At 32.1% G+C, this 24588-nt stretch overlaps 1 protein-coding gene across 2 annotated transcripts; it reads left to right on the forward strand.

The window, feature by feature from the left end:
• Window positions 1-14627: 14627 nt before the first annotated feature.
• On the forward strand, window positions 14628-17119 carry LOC105788797 (laccase-2). Of its 2 annotated transcripts, none has more exons than XM_012615842.2 (6): window positions 14628-14794; window positions 14884-15035; window positions 15106-15350; window positions 15446-15574; window positions 15659-16618; window positions 16701-17119. In XM_012615842.2, exons 1-6 carry the CDS (start codon window positions 14678-14680, stop codon window positions 16829-16831), a joined length of 1734 nt encoding a protein of 577 aa, XP_012471296.2. In that variant the 5' UTR covers window positions 14628-14677; the 3' UTR covers window positions 16832-17119. The 2 variants fall into 2 exon arrangements, with proteins under 2 accessions (XP_012471296.2, XP_052483482.1); XM_052627522.1 differs by having other exon boundaries at window positions 16739-17119.
• Window positions 17120-24588: the final 7469 nt, after the last annotated feature.

Genomic DNA, 24588 nt, shown 5'->3' on the forward strand with positions numbered 1-24588 from the left:
AGAAACCCTTTATCCATGATAAGTTTTCTATTTAGCAACCGAATATGAACTAACGCCCTTTTAGGATGAAATGCTATGCAATCATGATGTCATGCAATCAAAACAAAAGAAACCCAAGTCAGTATCACATCTAGAGATATAATCCAATACAAGCATGAAATAGCAGGAAACACTTAATCTGGAATCCACTAGGGTTTGGGATAGTTCTACCTAGGTCAAGTTCCTAAAGCTCACTATATGAGGTTTAGTTTCTAGAGTAAGGGTACCCGAACTAGCAGATTCCTCAATCCTCACCCATTATAGGCTCATATGGATCGAGTTCAGTTCAAGGGGATACATTTCCCTATGGCTGCACGGAGATGAAAATCTCACGAAGATATAGGTACGGATGTATCCCGAAAGCGGTCCACTACCCTGCACGGAGGTGAAAACCTCACGAAGGACTAGTTTCACGCTCCCACTTAAAGGGTAAAATGCAAGATGCAAATGCAAAGTTACCAACATACCAAGATAAAAAAAATGAATGCGAAGGGAACTTATGCAATTTTTTAAAAAAAAAACTTTTGATTTTTGACACAAAGACATATGTAATCAGTTTATGGCTCGACTCTCAAAGTCCTCAATGGAGTCGCCAAGCTGTCGAAACCATTTTTTGGAAAACAAAAATTTAGTTGTCGACTTTAAAAGTAAAACTGGAGTCACCACCGATCCTTTATTAAGGTGTGATCGGCTCACCTTAAAAATTATTTTGGTCTACGAATTTTGAGAAAACGAGTCCGGGAGTCAGTTACGCACGAGGAAGGGTTAGCACCCTCGTAACGCCCAAAATCGGTACCAAATAGATCATTTAATGTCTTAGTGTCGAAGGTTAAAAAGATTTTAAAATCAACTCAAATGATGAAATTTGAAAAAGGATAATCAATTGTTCAAGTCATGTAAAGAAATCGAGTCCCAATACGTTAGGGTACAATTCCTCATAATCCCCGAACTTTGAATATCACTTTTATTTTATGTAAAAATATTCATTTTGAGAAAGTAACAGGTCACACCCAATACGTTAGGGCACGGCAAGTTAAGTTCCCAAAAATGATTTTTATGCTCATGCATTTTGAATAAAGAATATTCTCGGTCATTTAAAATCAGCAAAGAAAATCGGAACCCAATACGTTAGGGCTCAATTTTCCTCGAAAATCCCAAAACCTTGAATATTGTTTTTTATTCACAAAAACTTATGAATTGAGAAAAATTGATTTTAAGGCTTTGATAAAACCAAAAAAAAATCTAAAAGGCATGTTGAAAACCTCAACGTACAATTATGTGGCAGATACTTTAATTTAAAACATATATGAATAAATATTTACAAATACATATACAAGTACAGAGTAAATTTGCAGATATGTATACACATATATTTAACACACATACGATAATACATATAAAAAGATGGAATGCAATATATATAAAAATGCATGTATGGGTGAATATGAAAATTGTAAAAAATAAAAATGTACATACGTTAATGCACATATAAGTGTACAAATAAAAACAAAATTTATAATAATTTCTAAAAACATGTATATGTAAAAAATGCATATGAATTAGAAAATGTAGGCATATACACATATATGTCGACATATTTATTTATAAAAACTATGGGAGCAGAATATATAAAATATATGAAATATGTGTATATAAGAACTAAAATATGTATGCATATATGTATCTATTTTAAAAACGTATAAGTATATATATAGAATATAAAGTATGAGAAAGTTAAAAAGCGGTAAAAAAGGTTTAAAAAATGTATGAATGCATGTGCTCATGAAAACTTAAAAACATATATGTATTAATTAAACATTAAGATAGGCGATATAATAATAATAATAATATTAATAATAACAATAAATAGGATAAAATAAAAATGATATAGCATAATTATGATAAAAACAAAAAATGAATTAAACGAGTTAAAAACGAAGCAATGGGGTAATTTAGAATAAAATTTTAAAAATGGGCCCACTCGAATGCGCTGCAGAACAATGGAGGACCAAAAGGGAAATTATCCCATCCTTCCAATGCGCTGCGCAGCGAGGGACCCAATTGAAACAAAAAAGAAATATGCGGCCTAAATTTCAAAAAAAAAACAAAAGGGGCTTGACTGAAGCGCGTCGCAGCCAGCAGGGACCATTCGCACAAATTTCCCATTCGACCAGAACGCGCGGATCCTCCCCTCCGGGTCGGGTCACCGCGCGGGCCAAAGCCTGGATAAAACGGCGTCGTTTTGTCCTTTAGTTTAAAACAAATTTTTCTCAAAAACATCACTTACATCAGATTGAAAAGAAAAAAAAGTAAAAGGGGCCTCTTTTGCTCTGCTAGGGTTTCCCCTAACTTCCTTGCACCGCCATAGAACCGTCTCTCGCATTTTTTCATTGATCGGAGATGCAGCGCGATGGGCTCCGAAGGTAAGTTTCTTTCCTTTGTTTTTTGATAAAATAAAATAAAACAAAATAGACTGAGAAAATAAAACGCAAATCACCTTAAAAAAACACTTTGTATTCAAGATTCTCTGTATTTTCCTATTTCTTTGCCTTTTTTTTCAGTCCCCCCTTTACATATTAAAAATGGTCTTTTATAGACCGAAAAAAAGAATAGAAAATAAAATTATTTTGCTTGTTTTTTCCCTTCGGACTCTTTGAGTCAGTATTCGCAGGTGAAAGTGGAGCAAACGGCGCGCGTGGGGTGGTCGATTCAAACGTCGACAGCAATCGGGCGTTAGGCGCGACGTAAGGGTTGCTATTCTTGCCGAGGCGATCTGACTAGGGTTTTCCTCTTTTGTTTTTTTTTGTTTTGCTGTATTGGGCTCGGGTTTGTATTTGTTTGTTGGTTTGGGCTGTTTTTTTGTTTTGTTTGGAGCCAGGCCGATTGGGCCTTATTACAGTATTGATACTCAAATTAAAATTGATACCATTTTGACATTTTGTTTTATTTAGATACTATTCATTTAGTCAAGTATTAATACCATATGCCAAAGTATCGATACTTATCTCAAAAATGGTAAAAATCTTATCTTAGCATATTCAATTCATGCCAAAAAGTTACTTTACCACAAAAGACAATAATTTATCCATTCGATCACCTATACAACTAACCAATGTACCATCATTGACACCACATTTCAAAAACTAAACAAATCACATTCATCCATGATAGTTCAACTAAACTATACAATTTATCTTCATATTATCCATTACACCCAAAACAAAACCATCATGAGCTGCTTCAAATATTATCAAAAGACACCTATAATGTTACTATAAACACTAAACTAGTATTAAGATTATATAATAACAAGGTCTTAAATCATGTTCACACATTTGTATAACAACACTCTAATTACATGCCATGTTTAACCAAAAGTCATGACTTCAAAATCTACTATAAGGTGATAAAGGAAGATGTGTGTGTGCTCCGACTATCTAAACAATGTGCTCCAAAAGGTCAAAGTCTACATAAAAAAATAATAACGAAAGTAAATATAAGAAGTACTTAGAAAGCTTCCACAAAAACCAATACTCTACTTTCTATGTTCATTAAACAACTGTGAGCATATAATTAATTGAAATTCAACATTGTTTCAACATGATTCAGAATTTCAAGGTCAGTAACATTTAAACATACAAATACTCAGAATTCATAGCTTGTTATATTTCATTGAAACAATTTCGTGTTAGATCACTTTTATTATTCCGATGGATCATTGTAAAAGTATTCAATACGTAAATCCAAAAACATATAATGCTCGTAATAACCGGTCAAGTACAGATTGGTTGCGTCAGGTTACCGTTGTGGGTTAAACTAGTGACAACATAGATAAACTAGCTTGGCCAGAGCTAGGTAAACATATTAAACGACAATGGATAGCTAAATCGGGCTAAATCCGAGTCTTATGTTAACCCGAGTCTGTAACACATGCAGGAGCTCGGTCCAGAACATATTTTCATACAGAAATTTCTCGTATGAAGCTTTTACTCGATCCATCGAAATCTTTTTAAAAATTCATTTCTACTTCTTATAAATCTAATTATTCACTATAGTGACAACTCAATATATATAAGTACAGTTAATAATATTAATTTCAAATTATAACCCAGACATTAATAGAAACTTATCGAACCCTGATATTTACCCAAAAATGAAGACGATTACTTGACGACCTTCTTTTTCCCACGATTAACAAATGATCCACTTGTCTTTTGATCATGTAATGAAAACAAGCTAACCGAACAAAGCTCCTTCTGTGGTGGTTCTTTCCCCTTTCAATTTCAGCAATTTAGAGAAGAAAGATGATAATTCTTTTACTTAATTTACACTTAACTTAATTACCCTTTTGCCCTTAAAAATTACTCAAAATTTCACAAATTAACAACCATGACCGTCCACTATATTTAATAATTGTCTACTTACCATATAAGGCCAACAATTCAAGTACTTACGCTTTATACTACTTTTAACTAATAACCACTAACTTTTACAGCTTTAATTATTTAGTCCTTTTACTTAATTACCTAACTAAATATTAAAATTTCTTAATCAAACTCGAATACTACTATTCTTGACACCACTAAAAAAGGGGATGTTACATACTCTATCGAATTTTAGTGAAAATTTGATTTGGGTTATTTTTTTGAACTCAAATAAATTCTATTTTCCGTGAGTACTTGTACTTCAAATTTGTGAGATTATAATTGAATAATCACTGGCGATTATAATTTAATTTTGTGAGATTAAGTTTTTATTTTGGATTTTTCCTAGAGAAAGTTGGCTTTTTCCACTTGAGAGTCTCAATTTTCATCCTATGTTTAGTTCTAAAATTAGGCCCACTCTCTAAGCATTTGAGGGTTCAAGAATAGTAAAGAAGATTATTCAGTTGAATGTTAAAAGGATTTGGGTGCTAGATCCAAGATTCGACAAATCTACTCAGCTTAGAAAGACAAGTACTAAACTTGATGAAATTTTTTACTATAGATATCACAACCAATATCTTGTTTTATGTAAAATTTTGAAATTCTGTTGTGTAGCTAAATTTGTTTTTCATAACCTATTTTTTAAGTAATTGGTATCAAAGTCAAGATGTGTTATGTCTACTAGTATAAATTGGAGACCAAATTTATTCCTCTTTCTCTTGTTTGATTAAATTGATAAAAAGTGGTCTTAATGTTATGCATGTTTTCGTTAGATATATGCGAATGATGGGTGTTGAAACCACTAAAAATAATTCCTACAAAATAACTCTAAATAGTAGTAAAGAGTGGTAGTAGGGTCGAGTCCACAGGGATTGGTGTTATAATAAACTTTCGCGTTTAACTTGTGATCAGAATTTATATCGTATTGATAGTCGTGCCTACGACTCTAAACGGACCTGCTGAAAAATAAACAAATAAATCAGGGAAGTTTTGAAATATTTAGAAACTAAATAATTGAAACAACATAAATAAATAATTAAATAAATTAGAAATTAAATTCAGATTTTGAAATCAAAGATAATAAGCCTTAGCCTTAGACTTGGTGGATTCCAGATTTTTGAATCAATCCTTGAAAATTAATTTTTTCCTCCAAACAATAAGCTGGTTATAGCAGTTAAGAACGTCCTAACCACCAATTCTTCCTCTCGTAGCTGGTCCCGGTACAACCTGCAAACCAAACCTTACCGATTATCTAATCGAGATACACGTGTTCCCGATTCAAGATTTCGACAGCCTTACGCTCTGAAGAACCCAACTCGAATTCATGGCCTCAATCGTGTGGGTCGTTTAAACCGATCACTTCTTCTTTGATTTGTTCTTGGAGATCCGAATACAGTACGACCGACTCGTTTCTCCAACTGTTAGCAAACACGACTCCAACTCAACGTGCACTTTTTGACTTGAAATCAAGTTAACTTTAAGGGATAAATTGTCAATCTCGATACTTAGGAAAAATGTGAATACCGATTGGAAATATTTTTAGTATGGATACGTATCTCACGATTCCCGATCGGAAAGAACACCGGCCTATATTTAAGATGGAATTTAGTGAAGTATGATTTAATCATGCTTTGTAGGTTATGAAAGGTGATTTGAAGATAATGGAGGAAATTGGGAAAGGAAAGGACTTGGAAGGCAACTAAACGAATTTTGAAAGAACAAAGAAATGGAAATGAAAGTAACAAATGCTCACGCTCAAATCGGAAGAAAAGAAAAAGAATAATTCCTCTTTAATTCCAAATGAAAATCAAAATGTAAAATTAAATGTGTCTTCCCTAAATACATTAAAGGCCTATTTATATACATGGTATTTACTAATTTTGGCTTCAACCACTTCAACATATAATTAAAATTAAATAAAAAATAAAATAAGATTTTTTTTTTCTAATTTTGGCTTTTACAAAGTCAAAAGAATCTGATGAGTCATTGGCTTTTTCCACATTTTTTATTCGGCCTCACTGTATTGACTGTGTTTCAATTTGGTCTTTTTTTGCTCGTTTTTGACTCATAGCATCCCAATTGCACCCCTGACAAGATTAAAACATAAAAGCACAAACTCAGCAGGGATCAATTCAAAGATTAACCGAATTAAACACAAAAAGTTATGTAAATTAACATGTTATCAGTGAATTGATTTTTTTTTTGTTATATAATCATTGTTGTTATGTAATTTTTCCAAAGTTGTGATTACTAGAATTAGATTGTAGACTATCATCTCCATGTAGGTTTTTTATTTTTCAGCAATTAGAAAATCTTATAAGCCAAAAACGGGCTAGGAATATTGTGACGAAATTCGAAACGGATATGATATACCGGTTCAATGGTCAAATCAGCACACATATTTGGGAACTTTGAATTTTAGCATGACAGGTTTTTTTTTTTCTAGTGTTTGAAATCTGTTTGATGTAAAACTTTAGATTTTTCATGTGGTCAAAGTTTTGGACATCACGGAAAAATCATATTTAGAGAAAGCATGTACGAGATCATAAAAAATGGGTAGAAGTCCATGCGGAGTGTCACAGCATGGGCTTTCACCGTCCAAGGGCATTGCACCGTGTAGGTTGTGTGTTGTTACACATGCGTCAAGTGCCCTCGAAGTGCCACAACATATGGGTCGTGCGTCACAACGTATACGCTAGGATCCCTATAGGTGCCTTGACGTGTGGGGTAGGCACTACAACACACAACGACATTCAATATTTTGGTTCAAGACATTTTGGATTGACTTCCTAAAGTTTATTTGATGAAAAACTTTAGATTTTTCACGTGACCAAAGTTTCAGGCGTCGTGAAAAAAACTGATATTAAATAGCAGGTTCAAAAACTAAGGGAAGTGAAATATTTTTTGTTTTAACTTTTGGTTTATGATGAAAAACAAAGTTTTAATCGAGAATAGATTAGTTAGTGTGGAGTATTTATGTAGGTAGATTATCTGGAAAAGTTTAAGGCACAAAGTATGCTTTTGGAAGACTTTGTAATCCTTTTACAATTGTTTTTTTCTTTGGATGGAACCATGGAAACTTTGGCTAGTCAGATTCAATTTATTTTCAATTGTGAATTTGTTATTGATAATATCTTGTATGATTGTATGTTGAATGAAATTGATAAGCATGTGGTGCATATATGATTAAGCATGTCATTTAGGTTAGGAAAGAATGCCACTTGATATTATCTATACATTTAATCATTCATCCATAAAATTAGAATTAAAAAACCTTGCATGTTTATAAAAGATTGAGTGGGAGAGGGTCTCTAAATAAGACTCATTGCCTCCATTAATGATCTATAAGTGATAGCTTGATGATATTTTGAGCCAGTTTTACCCTGGCCACACCCTACAATAAGTAATACCATGAGGGCTCATTAGGTGTGATTCCTTTAAGAGGACAACTAGTCATATATGATTCATGTTGAGATTATCTCGCAATGACTCATATTGAGAACATATTTAAGATGGAGGTTAAGTTAATGGTTATACACTTAACATCATTTTAATTAAATAACGTCTCATACGGCTCTATTTAAGTTAATAATTGCAAAAGCGAAACAATTATTAATATTTGTGTAGTCTAAATTGTTTATATTCAAATATTAATTGGATGAAATTCTTGTTCTTGCTAGTTGATTATGACTACTCCGTGATAATATAATTTAGTGGGTGTAGAATTTATCATTGCAACTATTTACATTTTTCAAGGTTTTATGTAAGAAGTATGCATCTTGAATGTTGCTAAATTAGCTAAAATTTTCACTTAATGCAAAGATTGTTAATTTATGGTAAATTTAATTTTTAATACAAACCAACTCCTTTCATTAAAATTCTAACTAAAAACAAGTTGAACTAAAATAATTATAAGTACATAAATATGATTAACATGATTAAAAACTTTTATTCAAAGATAAAAATTCATATTAGCAACAAGGTTAATTAATTAGCACACTTTCACTTACCATAGTGGACTTATGTGAACAACAAAGATATATAGAATGTAATCATGAAATACATGAATATGTAAGTGCTAGATTTTTGCAAAACACTAGAAGTGTTAAAACGCGAGAACCGAAGTGCTAAATTCATGAGCACGCTAAGTATTCCTAATTTCATGCCATCTATATTCCACAAACTCAAGACTTGTCTACATGGACATTATCACTAATATAAACCCAATTTACATTATAAATATAAACTAATTTTCAAATTTTCATATCCACACAATAATCTTCCACACTTTACAATTTAATCTCTTATTTCACATATCAAGGAACACACATAAATGACACTTGAATTCTTTCTCTAATTTGCTCATATTAACACTTCTCATAATTTGTTTCTCAACTTCTAAATATATGTTTATATATGTAATCATCAAGTTTATAATATTTACATAGCTATCAAATTAGTGTATAGCTTACATCTAGTTTCTTTATATGATAAGAAGAATTCAAAAAGTATTTACAAATATTGGCTTGACAAAACTTCTTTTTGACCCTCCTTCAAGCTTTTTCTATTTGTTTCTCCTTCTCAACACCTCTTGCGTCCACTTCTTTTTCTTTCATTTCATTTCATATAATCACCACAAAATATAAAAAAAAATCAAAATACTCATCAAATGACACTTTATACGGTTGTCGAAACCACCAAAACTAAATTCCTACTTAAAAAGAAATTTACAGATAGCAGTGAATAGAGTTGAATCCACAGAGACCGATGATAGTTCTATTTATTCAATAAATATTAATAAAATAAAAGATGAATGGGGGTTAAGAAAACTTAAAATTTAACCAAAACTAAAGAAAACTAAATTTAGAACTTAGCAAAAAAGCAATAATTAGAAGTTAAAAGAAAATCAATATGACAAAGCTCTAGCTAAAAGTAATATCTTCGCTTGATTCGTGATTTTTATCACCAATGAAAAGATAGTTTTTAGTGTTCTTTGATAAACTAGTTATAGTTGTCGATGTCGCACCTAACAACCAATCTCTCATTATCATCTCGATAACCAAGGGGTAGCTCGTTTGAAATTACTTCTCTTACTAATAAACAACCCTATAACTTCGCACTTAGGATTTAGCTTACAGACAACATTAAGATCGAGAGAGACCTAGTTCTAACCAACAAACTACCTTACCAGGGTTCATTTAAGTTAAATCACATGCCCACACAGTATAGAATGCATATCTCCGTCATACCCACATATGTTGTTTGTCGCTAGTATTAGAATAAATCTAAGCGATGAATATAGATCCAATATTCAATAAACCTGCATACTTGTAATTAAATCAGAAGGCATGCAAATATCAAAGATCAAAGAAAAGATGAAGAATAATTAGATCTCACAAACTATCCAAAACAAACTTTGAAATCCCTTCAACTAGAAAAAGTTTAGAAATTCATGGAGAAAATAAAACACTAAAATAAAATAAAACTAAGGTCGCGTGCTAGGTATAAATATTAACCTAATGATATCTATTTAAAGGAAAATGTTATAATGGAGAAAATACAAAATTTCCCTTAATTACATAAAGCAGAGTTTTTCTAGGTTTCTCGGTAATTTTCGCGTCAAACTTCTAGACCATTTTTAGACACTTTTTGACATTTTTTGGGCTCAAGCTGTGAAATAACTTTGGTTAGGTCATTCAATTATCTTTGAATTGGTATATTATAGGATCAAAAATGAGTTTTATAGGTTAAGTTATGGTTAAAATACTAAAGCTATATTGTGCGAAAGTCCAATACACAAAAAAAACTTGCCAAAAATAAACTTTAAATATTCTTTTCTCTAATTATCCCCTAAATCTATAATAAATAAAATATAACTATAAATAATATAATTAAGAACATAAATAGCATAATTCAAGGGTAGAAATATCACAAATAAATTGAGAAATTACGCACTTATCACACTTTCATGCTCAACTATATGAAATAAACATGATACTTCTAACAAATCATGAAAATCTTATCTTAGAACTTTAGTTTCTCAAACAATCTAGTTTTCTCTCTCTTCAAGCAGGAATTCACCACTTGCAACCTAAAATCTAAGCTTTCAAGGTTGTGAGAATCTTGATTCTACTAAAGATTTCCATTAAAATTGATGGTTTTAAGCATGGAAGACCTTTAATGATGATGGAGGACTAGATTGAAAGAAAAAAAAACTTCCTTCTCCAACTATTGTGGAGACGTGAGAGAGATGAGAAGAATGGAGAAAGTTCTCCATACTTTTAGGTAATATTATCCCAAAAATTTAAATAATAATATAAAATAAAAATATTATTACTAATAAAAATCCGGTTAGGATTGATTCTTTATTCCCAAGCAAATCTAAGGGTCATAATTTTTACCAACATTTTTATACAATAATAACATAAATGCATAAAGATAAATTTAGCCCTTTATATTTATTTATTTTGTCATTTTGACTCTTATTATTTTGGGTCATTTTCCTTCAACCTTTAAATTTTTGTTAATTTGCTTGCTTTTGGATTGAATAATTTATTGAACTATTACAATTTTTAATGGCATTATTGTGGTCATTAATGTGACAATCCACGTATAATTTATAAAATTAATAAAAAATTTTAAAAAATTAATAAAACTTTTAAAAATTTATTCATGTTAGAAATGAAATATACATAAATTACCACATCAATATTATTAATATTTTAACAAGTCAATCAATTTTTTATAAAAATAATTTAATTAAGTTTTAAAGATTAAATGCTAAATAATAAAATAAGTAAACACCTTTGCCTAATATAAAATAAAAGTATGTTGACATAAAAGAAATCTCTCCATCAAGTCCCAGTTTCGAGGGCTAGTATTTTTTTCTTCAATTTCTCATAAGATCTAATGATTTAAATCATGACAACAATTTCACTGTTTTTCCTTTAATTAAAATTTTCACTTTTGATTATAATTGCTGTCCATCATTAATTCAATTTAGTCTTTTATATTTTAATTTCACGCTTTGAATCTCTACATTTTATAAAATTTTAGGAAATTTTACGATTTAATGAATTAATATTGTTCGATATATCAATCTTTTTATTTTATTTTTGTCTTCTACTATCTTCTTTTCTCACATTAATAATTCACATTTTATTTATTTCAAAAATCCGACTTATATTTACCCAAATTAACACTACTAAAGGGAGTTTTGAAGATATTACAATCGAGTCTTATAAAATATATAAATAAATAAAATTAAAATTATAAAATACTCAAAATGCAAAAAAAAAGAAGAAGCATGAAGTACATATGGATTGTTAAATATGTTGTAATTAAACTTGTCCATGGATCGGGTGGCCCAACTTGAATTAGGGTTAGGTAAAAATTTTGTCCTTGAGCTGGCTCAACTCGACTCAAATTTAAATTAAATAATTTTTAAATTTAAATATAAGATATATTAATATTAATATAAAATAATATCTTTTAAATAATTTGTTATTTTTAAATAGTGATAAGTGTTTTTTGGCTTGATGGAACCAAATCAGGAAACTTTTTAAATTCGGGCTTCAACTCAGCCTGATTGATGGAATACTCGGCCTGATTGTTGGATAAGTCTATCTGTAATGTTTAAAAATTTAATGTTTTAGTTAAAAAATAATAATTTAAGTTTTTTTAAAAGATTGTTGGTGAAATTTAATTTTTTTAAAAAGGTTGGATAGCGGCTTTCTGAAATCAGAGAAATTCAGAGGTTCTGCACTAGGAATTCGCAGATTGTTTTTCGACATATAAGCCAGCAACAAAATATGGCTGCTGACATTATGGCAAGGCTTGGAAGAGCTTTATATTTGTGTCTTTGGTGAACCTCCAAGAGTGACTATGAACTCTGATGAACAAGACAAGCAGGGAGCTGACAGCATGATGCTCTGCAAGGATGATACTTATGCTTAGGCTCCTTTAAGCCTCCTATTGTAACAAAAAAAAAAAAAGCATGTTCAATTAAATTTAAAAAAAAATTTAAGAAAGTAGTGAAAGGAAAAAAAAGAAAAACCTTAGCTATCAACCAAGAACACCAATTTAGCATACTAAATCAATAAATCATGGAAATGTGTTCAATTCCACTTTTGCGGTATGCAACTGACAGAAACTGATGTAAACATGGAAACATAAAACTGATGTAGACACTAGCTAAATCTGGGTTTATCCCTAGCTTGATGATTAAGCTTTGAGTGATTGGTATGGTTATTGACAGTATTAAGAAGTAGCTAGGCTGCACATAAACCCTAATCTTTTCTGTAGTTGCTTAAAAGGAAGGTGGGTCAAAAGTCGTCTTCCCTTGGCTTTGCGACTCACCCATGGCTTCTCTTTGGTTGGAGATAGCTGTTATCACCAACCCATTTTGCATGTCCCACTGACCTTTCTATGGAAATGATTACCACCAAGATGAATTTGAATTCAATTGGTTGATTGGCAAGCTGTAAGAAGATGGTATCCTTTTTTATTAGATACAGTTAGCTGTGGCATAATTTATTATATTGAAAAATTACCTGATTAATCCAAATTTGTACCTATTGAATTTGATTTGATTAATAACTAAACCCAATTAGAAATAATCCAAATTTATAAATATTAGAATTCAAAATGATTCAAATTCTAATGTCAAATTTAAAAATATATATATATAAAATATTCAATTCGATTTTAAACACAAATGAAAAAATATTTAAAATGATTCAAATTTAAAATAATCTAATTTAAAAAGCTTGATAGATAAACTCAAATGACTCATCCTCAAAATAATTCAAATTTGAAATTAAACCAAATCCGAAATAATTCCAACTCAACATAACATAAAAAAATTTTAAAACCTAAGTCAACTCAATCTAGGTTATTTCTATCTGAAACTGATAGCACCTCCAATTAGAGGTGATCATGGGTCGGATTAGGCTGGGTTCAGACAAAATTTTAGGTTCGCTTTCTAGGCCCAAGCCCAGCCCAGCCTGAAATATGGGTCTAAAAATTTGTCCAAGTCAGCCCTAAAGAAAATTGCTAGGCCTGAGCCCAAGCCCGAGCCCGGCCCGGCCCACATTTGATTAAAAATAAAAAAAATAAAAATATTTAATATATAATTCGGATTAAAAGTCTAAAAAATATATATATTTAAAAAAATATATTTGATTAAAAATAAAAATATATATTTAATATATAATTCGGGCCGGCCCGGACCAAAATAGTCTTACCCGAGGCCCGGCTCGTTTTCTAAACAGGCCTCGTTTTTTATTCAAACCCATATTTTGGGCCTATATTTTTACCCGAACCCTCTCATTTTTTGAGCGGGCCATTGGGTCGGGGCGAGTAACCCAACCCATGATCACCTCTACCTCCAATTGACAAGTATGTATATTATCAAATATATTAGATAAAAGACAAGATGTACAGTTAAACAATTATTTCATACATTAGTTTTTTAAACTAAAAAACACCAAGTCTCATTAATTAATATTGAAGAATAAAATAAACAAATCAAGACATATACAGTTTCTTAGTTCCACTTCGGGAACTAAAACAAAGTCCCCTAATAATTCATCAAATAATAATCCTTTATAGTACTGTAAGATAAATATATATAATTGGGTCAAAGACATCAGATTGAAATGCACAGTGGTTGAGATGTTTATTTCACTGTTTACTTCAATGGTAATAAAACATCTGAAGCCACATGATTATCTTAGAATACATCTTTCAAAGGCTCCATTAATCTTAACAAAGAATTTTCTTCTATTATCACCAACCAAATGGGACTACCTCTTCTACTTTCACTTGGTTTTCTTTATATGCATGTAAATATACGCTGGTTTTTTGAGAAAGGGTTCTCATTCCATGGTTAATCATCATCAATAAGCTGTATTATGGTTGGGGATGGTGAAATTTTGCGTATGAAGATACGGTTGACAGGCATAACAAGGACAAAACATTGATTAACAGACTTTAATGACACTCCACAGTGAACACTTGGGGCCATTGGTTGGTATATCTCTGCTTTCTCAAACCTGCAACATCTTATTACCTAATCAACCAAACATGGACTTAAAGATAGTTCAATCTTGTCACTATATAAACATGCATATCTCCACAGTTTTTTTCATGAATCACCCCAAATTAAGAGCAAAACCTTCAAAGACTTCAATATTTTCTTTCCTGCTTAAAACATGGGTACTTCACCAGCAATTGTCATGATACTTTTTGTTGCTGTTGGCTGTTTCATGGCCTATCCTGAGGCTGTCACTGCAAAACACACAGGCATTACCAGGCACTATACCTTCAATGTATGTATATTGCGTTGTTTACTTTGGGTAACTTGAGGTGAAAGTAATTGATGTAATCCTCAAGAACTCATCCAATTTTCCCTTGGCAGATAAAGCTGAAAAACATCACTCGCTTGTGCCACACTAAGAGCATTGTCACAGTTAATGGGAAGTTCCCCGGACCTCGTGTTATTACCAGAGAAGGCGACCGCTTAGTCGTTAAAGTAGTTAACCATGTTCCAAACAATATCAGCATTCACTGGTATATATAAGTTGTTTACGTTTCTATGGCTAAGCTCTTTCGGAATATAGTAAATTAATGTTGTTTGCAGGCATGGAGTTCGACAGCTTCGGAGCGGATGGGCGGACGGGCCATCATACATCACGCAATGTCCCATTCAAACTGGCCACTCTTACGTGTACAACTTCACCATAACCGGCCAAAGAGGAACTCTCTTCTGGCATGCTCACATTTCATGGCTTAGAGCAACAGTGTACGGACCGCTTATCATCCTCCCAAGGCGAAACGAATCTTACCCTTTTGTGAAGCCCTACAAAGAAGTCCCGATCTTGTTCGGTAATGTTACGGAATATCCGATATCTTCTTCATGCAATGCAGCAAATGTATGATGTCCTTTGATGGCAATTTAACTTAATCATTGTTAACTACAGGAGAGTGGTTTAATGCTGATCCTGAGGCAGTTATCAATCAGTCTCTTCAGACAGGGGGAGGCCCTAATGTTTCAGATGCGTACACCTTCAATGGCCTCCCAGGTCCATTGTACAATTGCTCTGCCAAAGGTATATAAATATTTGCACTCATGTATGTATCTATGTATTTATATATCCCTTTGGATATTAATGCATGTTATTTGTGATTAACAGATACATATAAGCTGAAGGTAAAGCCAGGGAAAACATATCTTCTGAGGTTGATCAATGCCGCACTCAATGATGAGCTTTTCTTCAGCATTGCAGACCACAGTTTAACTGTGGTGGAAGCTGATGCAGTGTATGTGAAGCCCTTTGAGACCAATGTGTTGATGATAACACCAGGACAAACCACCAATGTTCTTCTAAAAACCAAACCTAAAGCTCCCAATGCCACTTTCTTGATGTTAGCCAGACCATATGCCACTGGCATGGGCACCTTTGATAACACTACTGCAGCTGGTATTCTTGAATATGAAACACCTTCCAGTAGCTTAAAAAACAGGCCACTTCTTAAACCAGGCTTGCCTGCTATCAATGCTACAAATTTTGTTGCCAATTTTACAAGCAAATTCAGAAGTTTAGCCACCGCCAAGTTCCCTGCCAATGTCCCACAAAAAGTAGACAAGGAATTTTTCTTCACAGTTGGTCTTGGAACCAAGCCTTGCCCCAATAACCAGACCTGCCAAGGACCAACAAATACCACAAAATTTGCAGCTTCAATGAACAACATCTCCTTTGCACTCCCAAGAATTGCACTCCTCCAATCCCAATTTTTCTCCCAATATTCTAAAGGGGTTTACACCACTGATTTCCCAGCTTTCCCTCTGATTCCATTCAACTACACAGGCACTCCACCTAACAACACAGTTGTAAACAATGGCACTAAACTTGTGGTGATACCATTCAATACAAGCGTGGAAGTAGTGTTGCAGGACACAAGCATCCTTGGTGCTGAGAGCCATCCTCTCCATCTCCATGGCTATAACTTCTATGTTGTTGGTCAGGGTTTTGGAAACTTTGACCCTGAAAACGACCCTCCAAAGTTCAACCTGGTAGATCCTGTTGAAAGAAACACAGTCGGGGTGCCGTCTGGTGGTTGGGTTGCAATCCGTTTTCAAGCAGACAATCCTGGTAACAATTGAGATCATACAAGTTTTATCTTCAAAACATAAGATGAGAATGCATTTAGTGATATTATATGTTAATGATGCAGGAGTTTGGCTGATGCACTGTCACTTTGATGTTCATCAGAGCTGGGGCTTAGGAATGGCATGGGTGGTGTTGGATGGAGAACTCCCAAACCAGAAGTTGCCTCCTCCACCCTCTGATCTTCCCAAGTGTTGAGTTTTTTTATCCCTTTTTGGGACTTGAAGCATCAAACTTTACATGCGTCCATAATTAACCATAGTTTTTGGTTCCCTTTCAAATCCTTGTTGGGAGAGTTTTGTTGTAACTTATGTGATGGTTTTGCTGTGTGTTATTTTGCCTAAGCCAACCTCGGCATGGAACAAATGAGTGCTTTAATTTTATTTAACTCTGCCTATAAAAAATGGTGGAGCTGTTTCAGGACTTGTACCAACCCAGAGTTTGATTGCAATTGTTGGGGATATAATAATTCCAAATTTCATCAAATCCAGATAGTGATTTGTTTACATTAATTTCACTTTGTGTTTGAATAAGAGAGAGGAGTAAAGCTTCTTCACTGATCCATTCTAAAATTTATATCAATTGAAAATTTTATCACTCCATTTGTCGAGCTTCACAGTTGATATTTATGTTACTCCAAAGAGGCAGCAAAGATGCTATAACTTGAATTTCTATTATTTTTATAAATAAAATGGTTGATTTAATTAGTGAAATTAAATTATAACGATACGCCAAAAAATAAGTTTAATTCTAGTGAATAATATTCGTTTGTTTGGATTTCAAAGATTAAGCTGATGACAATTGTGTTAAAATTCTCATCTTTTAATTTTACAAATAATAAAACTCTTTAACTAATTTCTCTAATTATTTTATATATTTTCAACTAACATTTTAACTATATTTATTATATTATAAGTTAATATTTTTTTGTTATATATATTTTGTCTAGTTAATTATACCTTAATATGTTATAATAATCGTCCTTTTTTTTCCTATGACTTTGATTAAAGAAAAGCCCTAACTACTTGGGCACTAAAAAATAGAAGTAAATAATATGATCGCATTTAATCAATCAAATAATAAAAATTATATTTCAACCAAATGAATTATAATATACCCAATAACATATAAAATAATCATATATTCTTACAATACTTTATTAAAGATAATCTTAAATTTCATAAATTAAATAATTCTTTAATTTTATAAAGAAAATGATGATGATGATGATGTGGGCTTGAGAATATCACATGGAACCATGTGAGCTGCACAAAGCATGGGCAGGAGAAAGTATGGTATTATTCTTTAAATGTTATTGATTAATTTATTTTAACGAAATAAGAAACATAATTTGCCCATAGAAATTAAGTTAAACATCACATATACGTACTTGTATGTCGAAAAACGAAAGTGAAGCATCACGATCTCATTCACGTAATATTAATCTCATTATAGATTTTTATAATATTTATTTTTTATACAATATAAAATGATTTTGTCTTTGAATAAAAACTTATAATATAAAAATTCATTGAATACCCATGTCACGTTCAATAATTCAAAATTTGCTAAACTTGAATACGAAGATGATTTAAACAAAAAAAATTTCAAAGCCTAAAATATTTCATACAAATTATTCTATTTGGTCACGTTAAAAAAAACTCAAACAAATAATTTAGACACGAAATAATTTTATTCTTAAAAAATTGGATTAACAAATTCAAATTGACTCCAACAATAAAAATTTTTATAAGGGACCAAGTTTACCCGAGCCAAAATGTTCCTACCTTTTTGGATTTCTTGACGGTGGGCAACTGGATTATGCTAGCTATTCTTCTCCTGGGTGCCTCTTGTCTGACAACTGGTCTGATAACAACTTCTTGGTTTGCCTTAGAGTGGATGCAAAGTGAAAATGTAGAAAGGTAGTTGTGTGAACCTGATCTCAGGTCATGATTCTATTCAATTCATGGCATCTCCCCAAATTCCCTTAATAAATTGCCTTAACCTCATAAAAATTTTAGTAAAATGTTTTGTGTCTTAAACAAGATTGATTGCATTTCAAGTTGTTTCAGCATGATTAAAGTTCAGAGTTATTCAAACACTAATTAGATATGCATATACAAATAAAAAGCATGCATGTTGTTTCAAGTCTTCATGTATTACATCCTAGCATCCTCCAAATATACGGAAGAAAAATTCGAAAAAATTAGATATTTTAGAGTTATGATACTTATTTTATTCTTTCTTAAATTCATCAAAACCTTCTACATAAAATAGAGACTCTTGTATAAACTAATACACAATTCACAATATCAATGATAGAACCCTAGCTGTCACTAAATCACAGATAAAGTGACAAAGGGCATAAGTTTAAGTCTTTCGATTAATACCAGTCTCAAATTCAATGGATGAACAACTTCAACCTACTAAACCAATAATATAAACCATAACCCTACCCGAACTAAGTATTCCTAGAATCCTGCTTCTTTTTCACAGTTTAAAACACAAGAACTTCTTTTAACCTGAAATTGGAGCTGACTTGAACAAAATTTTACAAGTATATATCAAGATCTTCAAGTTTCTTAGACTATTGCCTCTTCGTATTTCCTCTTTTTCTTGTTAAAAAATAAACCTCCTATAGAGTGTCTTCAACGGTGGAAATTTAGGAAATCTAAGTTATTAAAAAATATATATTTCCCTTTATACAAGTACAACAAATAGGTTTAATTAAGTTGTTGTTCTTTAAAAAAAACAAGTAAAAGAAAGGGGGTTATCACCTGATTTTGCAGCACCCTCCAAGCAAAGGTGCAAAGAATCAGAGAAATATATATGTGTTGTGTAACAGGGAATTTCACTTGGAATAATCTCCTTTCATTTGTAATAGAAAAAGTACGAGTATAGCCAATATGTTTGCTGATGCAGCATCATCAAGATTCCCATATTTGAAAGGAAAACTTTGAAGTAAAAGGAGGTGATTTTGTGGAGGGGTACCACTAAACCACACCCTTTGGCTCTCCAATGAAACCCTGTACTAAGTTTGTGAATCTTGATAATGCCGCATCTGCAAACACTGACCCAGTTACTTGAGTCTTGATCATCACAGATGATGAGATCTCTCTCCCCATGCAATAAATGTATAAAACCCTAACCCTGCAAAGGGGAAAAAAATCCACCTATGGTAAAAGTGCTAAACAAAAGCAACTAAAGCAAAACAAACCCATCCCAAGAAATCATTATGCAAAAACCCAAAAAAAAAAAAAAAAAAAGGAAAAGAATACCCTAGCTATCTAGGTTGGGTTGACCATCAAATCTAGTCACATAATTGAATAAAATAAACTAGCTAACTATATAAGTGGCATCGGTTAACTATAGGTGACATGGGTTGGTTGTATCTTAGTCAATCTCATAGTGATCTTAAGCATCTACGAGGCGGGTGGGTGGACAGTAATGGGATTAAGAAGGTATATATAGAGAGGAAAGGGAGGGATGAATATTGGTTCAAGTAATTGAAATTTGAGAGATATTGGGAGGTTAATAGAGTAACCTGTAATCTTGATGAACCATATAAGAAGCATATGGTTTCGGGGAATCCATATTTAACCAAATACAGGTGTCCAATGGAGAACTGTTTTGTGATGAAGGGATCAAGATTCAAGATAATGAGTTAATAATGATAATCCTTCTCTTCACTAACTAAACCTAATAGTCTGGCCCTTATGATTATTAATTATTGTAACCCTTGAAACAAGCCTTTAATTAAGAACTACTTTATTTTTGGGATTTTTCAAAAGGCTTGCGGGGATTCTTGTACACCCCAAATAATGCCCTCCTAAATTTAAAAATAAAAAAAGTTAGGTGCCGTGGACGTCTCAGTTAATTGCTTTATATAAAATTCATCCTCCTTTTGCTAAAGAAAAGAAAACTTTTCCCTTTTGGATACTAACATGAGTTCCAGTTTATCTTTTAGAGAGTGGAGCAAGGGATGTTGGTGGTTTAAATCCAGAAATAAAAAAAAGACGTCAGCAAATTACAACAAGTGAGTTCCATTTTTAAGTTGATTGAAAATATTTAATTATTAATTATTTGTTGCATTCAATATAAGACAACTATTAAAATAAATAGGATTTTTCTCTAAATAAATAAATAAATTTTACACCAGTTTTTAATACGTTTGTCAAGTTAAAATTAAAGAAAAAAATGATTGTGAGTCTACTAGATAATAATTGATTTTAATTTGCATTATATAAGGTACACATTTATGCTCTGCCATCAAGTGAGGGCAAATTCAGAATTTTTTAGGAAGGATATGAATAATAAATTTTATAGTTATCAAAACATAATTTTTATTAATGTATTAATTTAAGATTTTATTATTTTTGAAGAGATTAAACATAATTTTTTCATTTTGAGAGGTTAAAGTGTAATTTTACCATAAATTAATTTTAACTTAATCATTTAATAGGACTTATATGGAAAATTTTCCATTTGAGGGGAGCCAAGTAGAGGTGTCCATGGCCTGGGCCGGGCCCAAAAAAAATTTCGACCCTCGACCTAGGCCCGGGCCCGGCCCCGGCCCGGCCCAAAATATGGGCCTAAAATTTTATTCAGGCTCGGCCCGGGAAAAAATTCCTAAGCCCGAGCCCGGCCCGGCCCGGCCCATTTTTTTAATAAACACCAAAAATTTATTTTAAAAATAAAAAAATAATAAAGTATTTTAAAAATATTTTAAAATAAAAAAATAAAAATTATGCATATATTTATTATATTTGGGCCGGGCCGGACCCGGGCCTCGTTTTCGAAACAGGCTTCATTTTTTTGCCCAAACTTTGGGCCTATATTTTTACCCGAACCCTCCCATATTTCGGGCGGGCCGTCGGGCCAAGCCGGACCGCCCAGCCCATGGACACCTCTAGAGCCAAGTCACCCCAACAAGACATCTATCACTTGTCACTTACATACCTTGTAACCTAATAACCTCATGCCACATTTCAAATCTTACAAGGAACAAAGAGTGACCAACCGACTTATCAGGAAGCAACATGTGGCAAAGGAGATCAACCCATCTTTATATCCCACTCGCTCCCTAAGTAAAGGATCCTCTTCCACGCAGAGGAAAATAAGTTTAAAAGAAAAATTAGAGTTTTAAAAAGTTTTACAGAACAAGAACTTGATTGTGATATCAAAAGTAATAAACACTTAATCAAAATTGTACATTTTCGATTCATCTTGGATGAAAGTTTCGATCAAGTAGTTTTCTCCGCTATCCTCAAGTTCACGTCTGTCGAGTGTGGGCTCACTTCAAATCAGAAAATTTTTCACAAAATTGCTAGTGAGGCAATTTCGTAATTTCTCTAAACTTCTGGGTCAAGTTGTAAATAAGAAAAATATCTCTAGAAATCTTCTGAAATAATTTATTCAAATATTTTTTTCTCTATAACTTCCTCTTGAATTTAAGTTTGCAAAAAATAATGACCCAAGGCTCTCTTTATATAAGGAGAATTTAGAGAGTTCAACTAAAATCAAACTTAATCACTTTAATATTAAATTAATATAATACTTAAGTATTAGATTAAATTTAATATTAAATCTATTAGAATAATATTATTTTTTGAATAGTCAAATTGAAATCAAATTACTGGTAGAGTCCAAGTAGGAGTATATTTCTTCCACTGCACAACCACCGAAGAATCGCCCTAGTCGACCATCCACCAGCCACCAGAATGTCGTCGTCATAGCCCTAGCATCGCCATGCCTGGTGGTGTCATTGCAGGCGCGACACCCTAACAAAACCCCAAGTCGGTTTTGTTAGTGCTAGTGACGGCTCGACTGGTGGTTGGACCGTCGGCCCGGTTCGACCAATTTTAGGTCTCGGTCTAGGTTTTTGGTTCTCGATTCCAATATTTTATCTCAAGTCCAATTTTCAAGTTTAATTACCCATTGGGCCAAATTTCTGACTTGAAAAATAATTTCCAAAAATATCATATTTATTTTAATTAATTTGATTAATTTAGTTTTGCTTGATCAAAATTAATTTTCCCAAAAATCACTAAGATTTTTCAAAATTATTTTTTCAAGAAAATTCTTTAATCAAATTCTCTAGTTGAACAGTTCTCACGACCACCCAATTTAATTCCACATCGAATAAATCAACTCAATTAAATTATTTCCAAAGTCATAGAATTTCCTTTTGATTCAGATGCAGTCCAATCGAGTTTTTGTTGAGCAAGTGGAGGGACCAATCAGACATATACAATTAGGCTATAGTAATTGCAATTATATCCAGAAACATCATTCCGATAATTTGCAATTTACTTAATCATGGAGTCAGTCCACAATAAGTACCATGATTGAAAACTCCTTATTGTATACTCTTTACGAAAGCAATTCATCCAACTGCTTTGTCTAATGACCTTGTCATGTGTGTGTTACACTCATATGATATCCTTAATTCCTTTGAGTTAAATCCATTCACTCAATACAATCATATTTTATCTCATTGTTATCATTGTGTCTTATTAATGATTAATATGATCACTATCAACAAATGACTGTGATAAATTACTCGTTCGAAGACAAGCAACTCGTGGCCACATTCCATATTTATTAATCCACACAATGTCAATGAGAGAATATCGTTAACTCTTTAATTAAGCTATGAATTCCATTGCTACTAGTAAAGCCATGTCATACACAAGTCATGTACCCAACATACCAGCTATGGGCTCGATCATCTTTAGAGCATAAGCCTCCACTTATATCAAAGCACATGAGTTGCATAAGCATGGTCAGTGACTAACTCAGGATTTAGGTAAATCACACCATGAATGTCACAAGTGAATTAATTTATAAACGGATTAAGAATTAATTCAACTTGGGTCCAGTCCAATGTATCATTCTTCCAATGCGTACATCTATGTCTTCACCTGTGGAGTCAACTACTCCGATAGCCAAGACTAGTCATCTCCCCAATTGAAATTGTAAACAACATAATAAAACACTTACTTTGATTTTTTTTACGGGATTATGGACTCATTTAGATTATCTACTGAAGTAAGTTGTCTTTCTTGCAATGTAAACATTCTTACAGTGCCACTTATCAATATTTTGAATTTAGACAATCAATAAGCTAATATTTTCTTGTCACAATTTTGCTAAGTATGAAAAATACAAAAGACAAAAACACAAAAGATATAGCAATAAAATGTGAAATTAACTTTATTTATTTATTCTTTGTTCAAAATACATAGAAAATAGTTACATGTTTACTACAATATTGACACATTTCCCAACAACTCATGTACACTCTCCTTTATGCTCGTACTTCACTTCTTCATCCCATCCTCCTTGCTCTTCACTCCTTTCAACTTAACTTTTCTATCAACATTTTACAGCTTTTCTTCCAAATGGCTAATATGTAATTATAATAAAGATCGATTAAGTAATTTAGTCGAAGAGTAGTTAATTAAAACTCAGGGACTAAATTATAAAAGTTTAATCGTTATTGAGTTTTAATTAAGAAAAGGCTTGGGGACCTAAATGGCAATTATCCAAAGGATTAAATTGGTTAATAAACCAATTTTAAATAGTATATAGTTGATGGTAATGATGTTTTCCATTAAGTTAATATAATTATAATTAAAACAACTAAATAAGATTAATTAAACTATATACATGATTAATTAAGCTAATCGTTATTTAATCTAACTATATATAGAAAAATTAGTGAAAGATGATAATATGTCATATTCTTCTTAAACCTACCACCCATTGAAGAAGAAAAAGGAAATGCCATTGTTAACTTGCATTTGGCCCCATTATTACAAGTAAGTCCCTAAGCTATTTTTCTTTAATTTTATAGATTTATGACCATGGGAGCTTTATTTAGCTATTCAATTTATCAACTTGTTATTTTTTTTTTAAGTTTTTAGCAAGTTACCATTGTTTAGAAATTGATG

Source organism: Gossypium raimondii, chromosome 2 (genome assembly GCF_025698545.1).
Source record: "Gossypium raimondii isolate GPD5lz chromosome 2, ASM2569854v1, whole genome shotgun sequence".
NCBI lineage: Eukaryota > Viridiplantae > Streptophyta > Magnoliopsida > Malvales > Malvaceae > Gossypium > Gossypium raimondii.

Bases quoted from the DNA above. Each gene is read 5' to 3' on its own strand.
- LOC105788797 (XM_012615842.2), top strand. From the start codon at position 14,678: ATGGGTACTTCACCAGCAATTGTCATGATACTTTTTGTTGCTGTTGGC. The intron at 14,795-14,883 runs GTATGTATATTG...TTCCCTTGGCAG, and splicing joins CCAGGCACTATACCTTCAAT to ATAAAGCTGAAAAACATCAC. The intron at 15,036-15,105 runs GTATATATAAGT...TGTTGTTTGCAG, and splicing joins AACAATATCAGCATTCACTG to GCATGGAGTTCGACAGCTTC.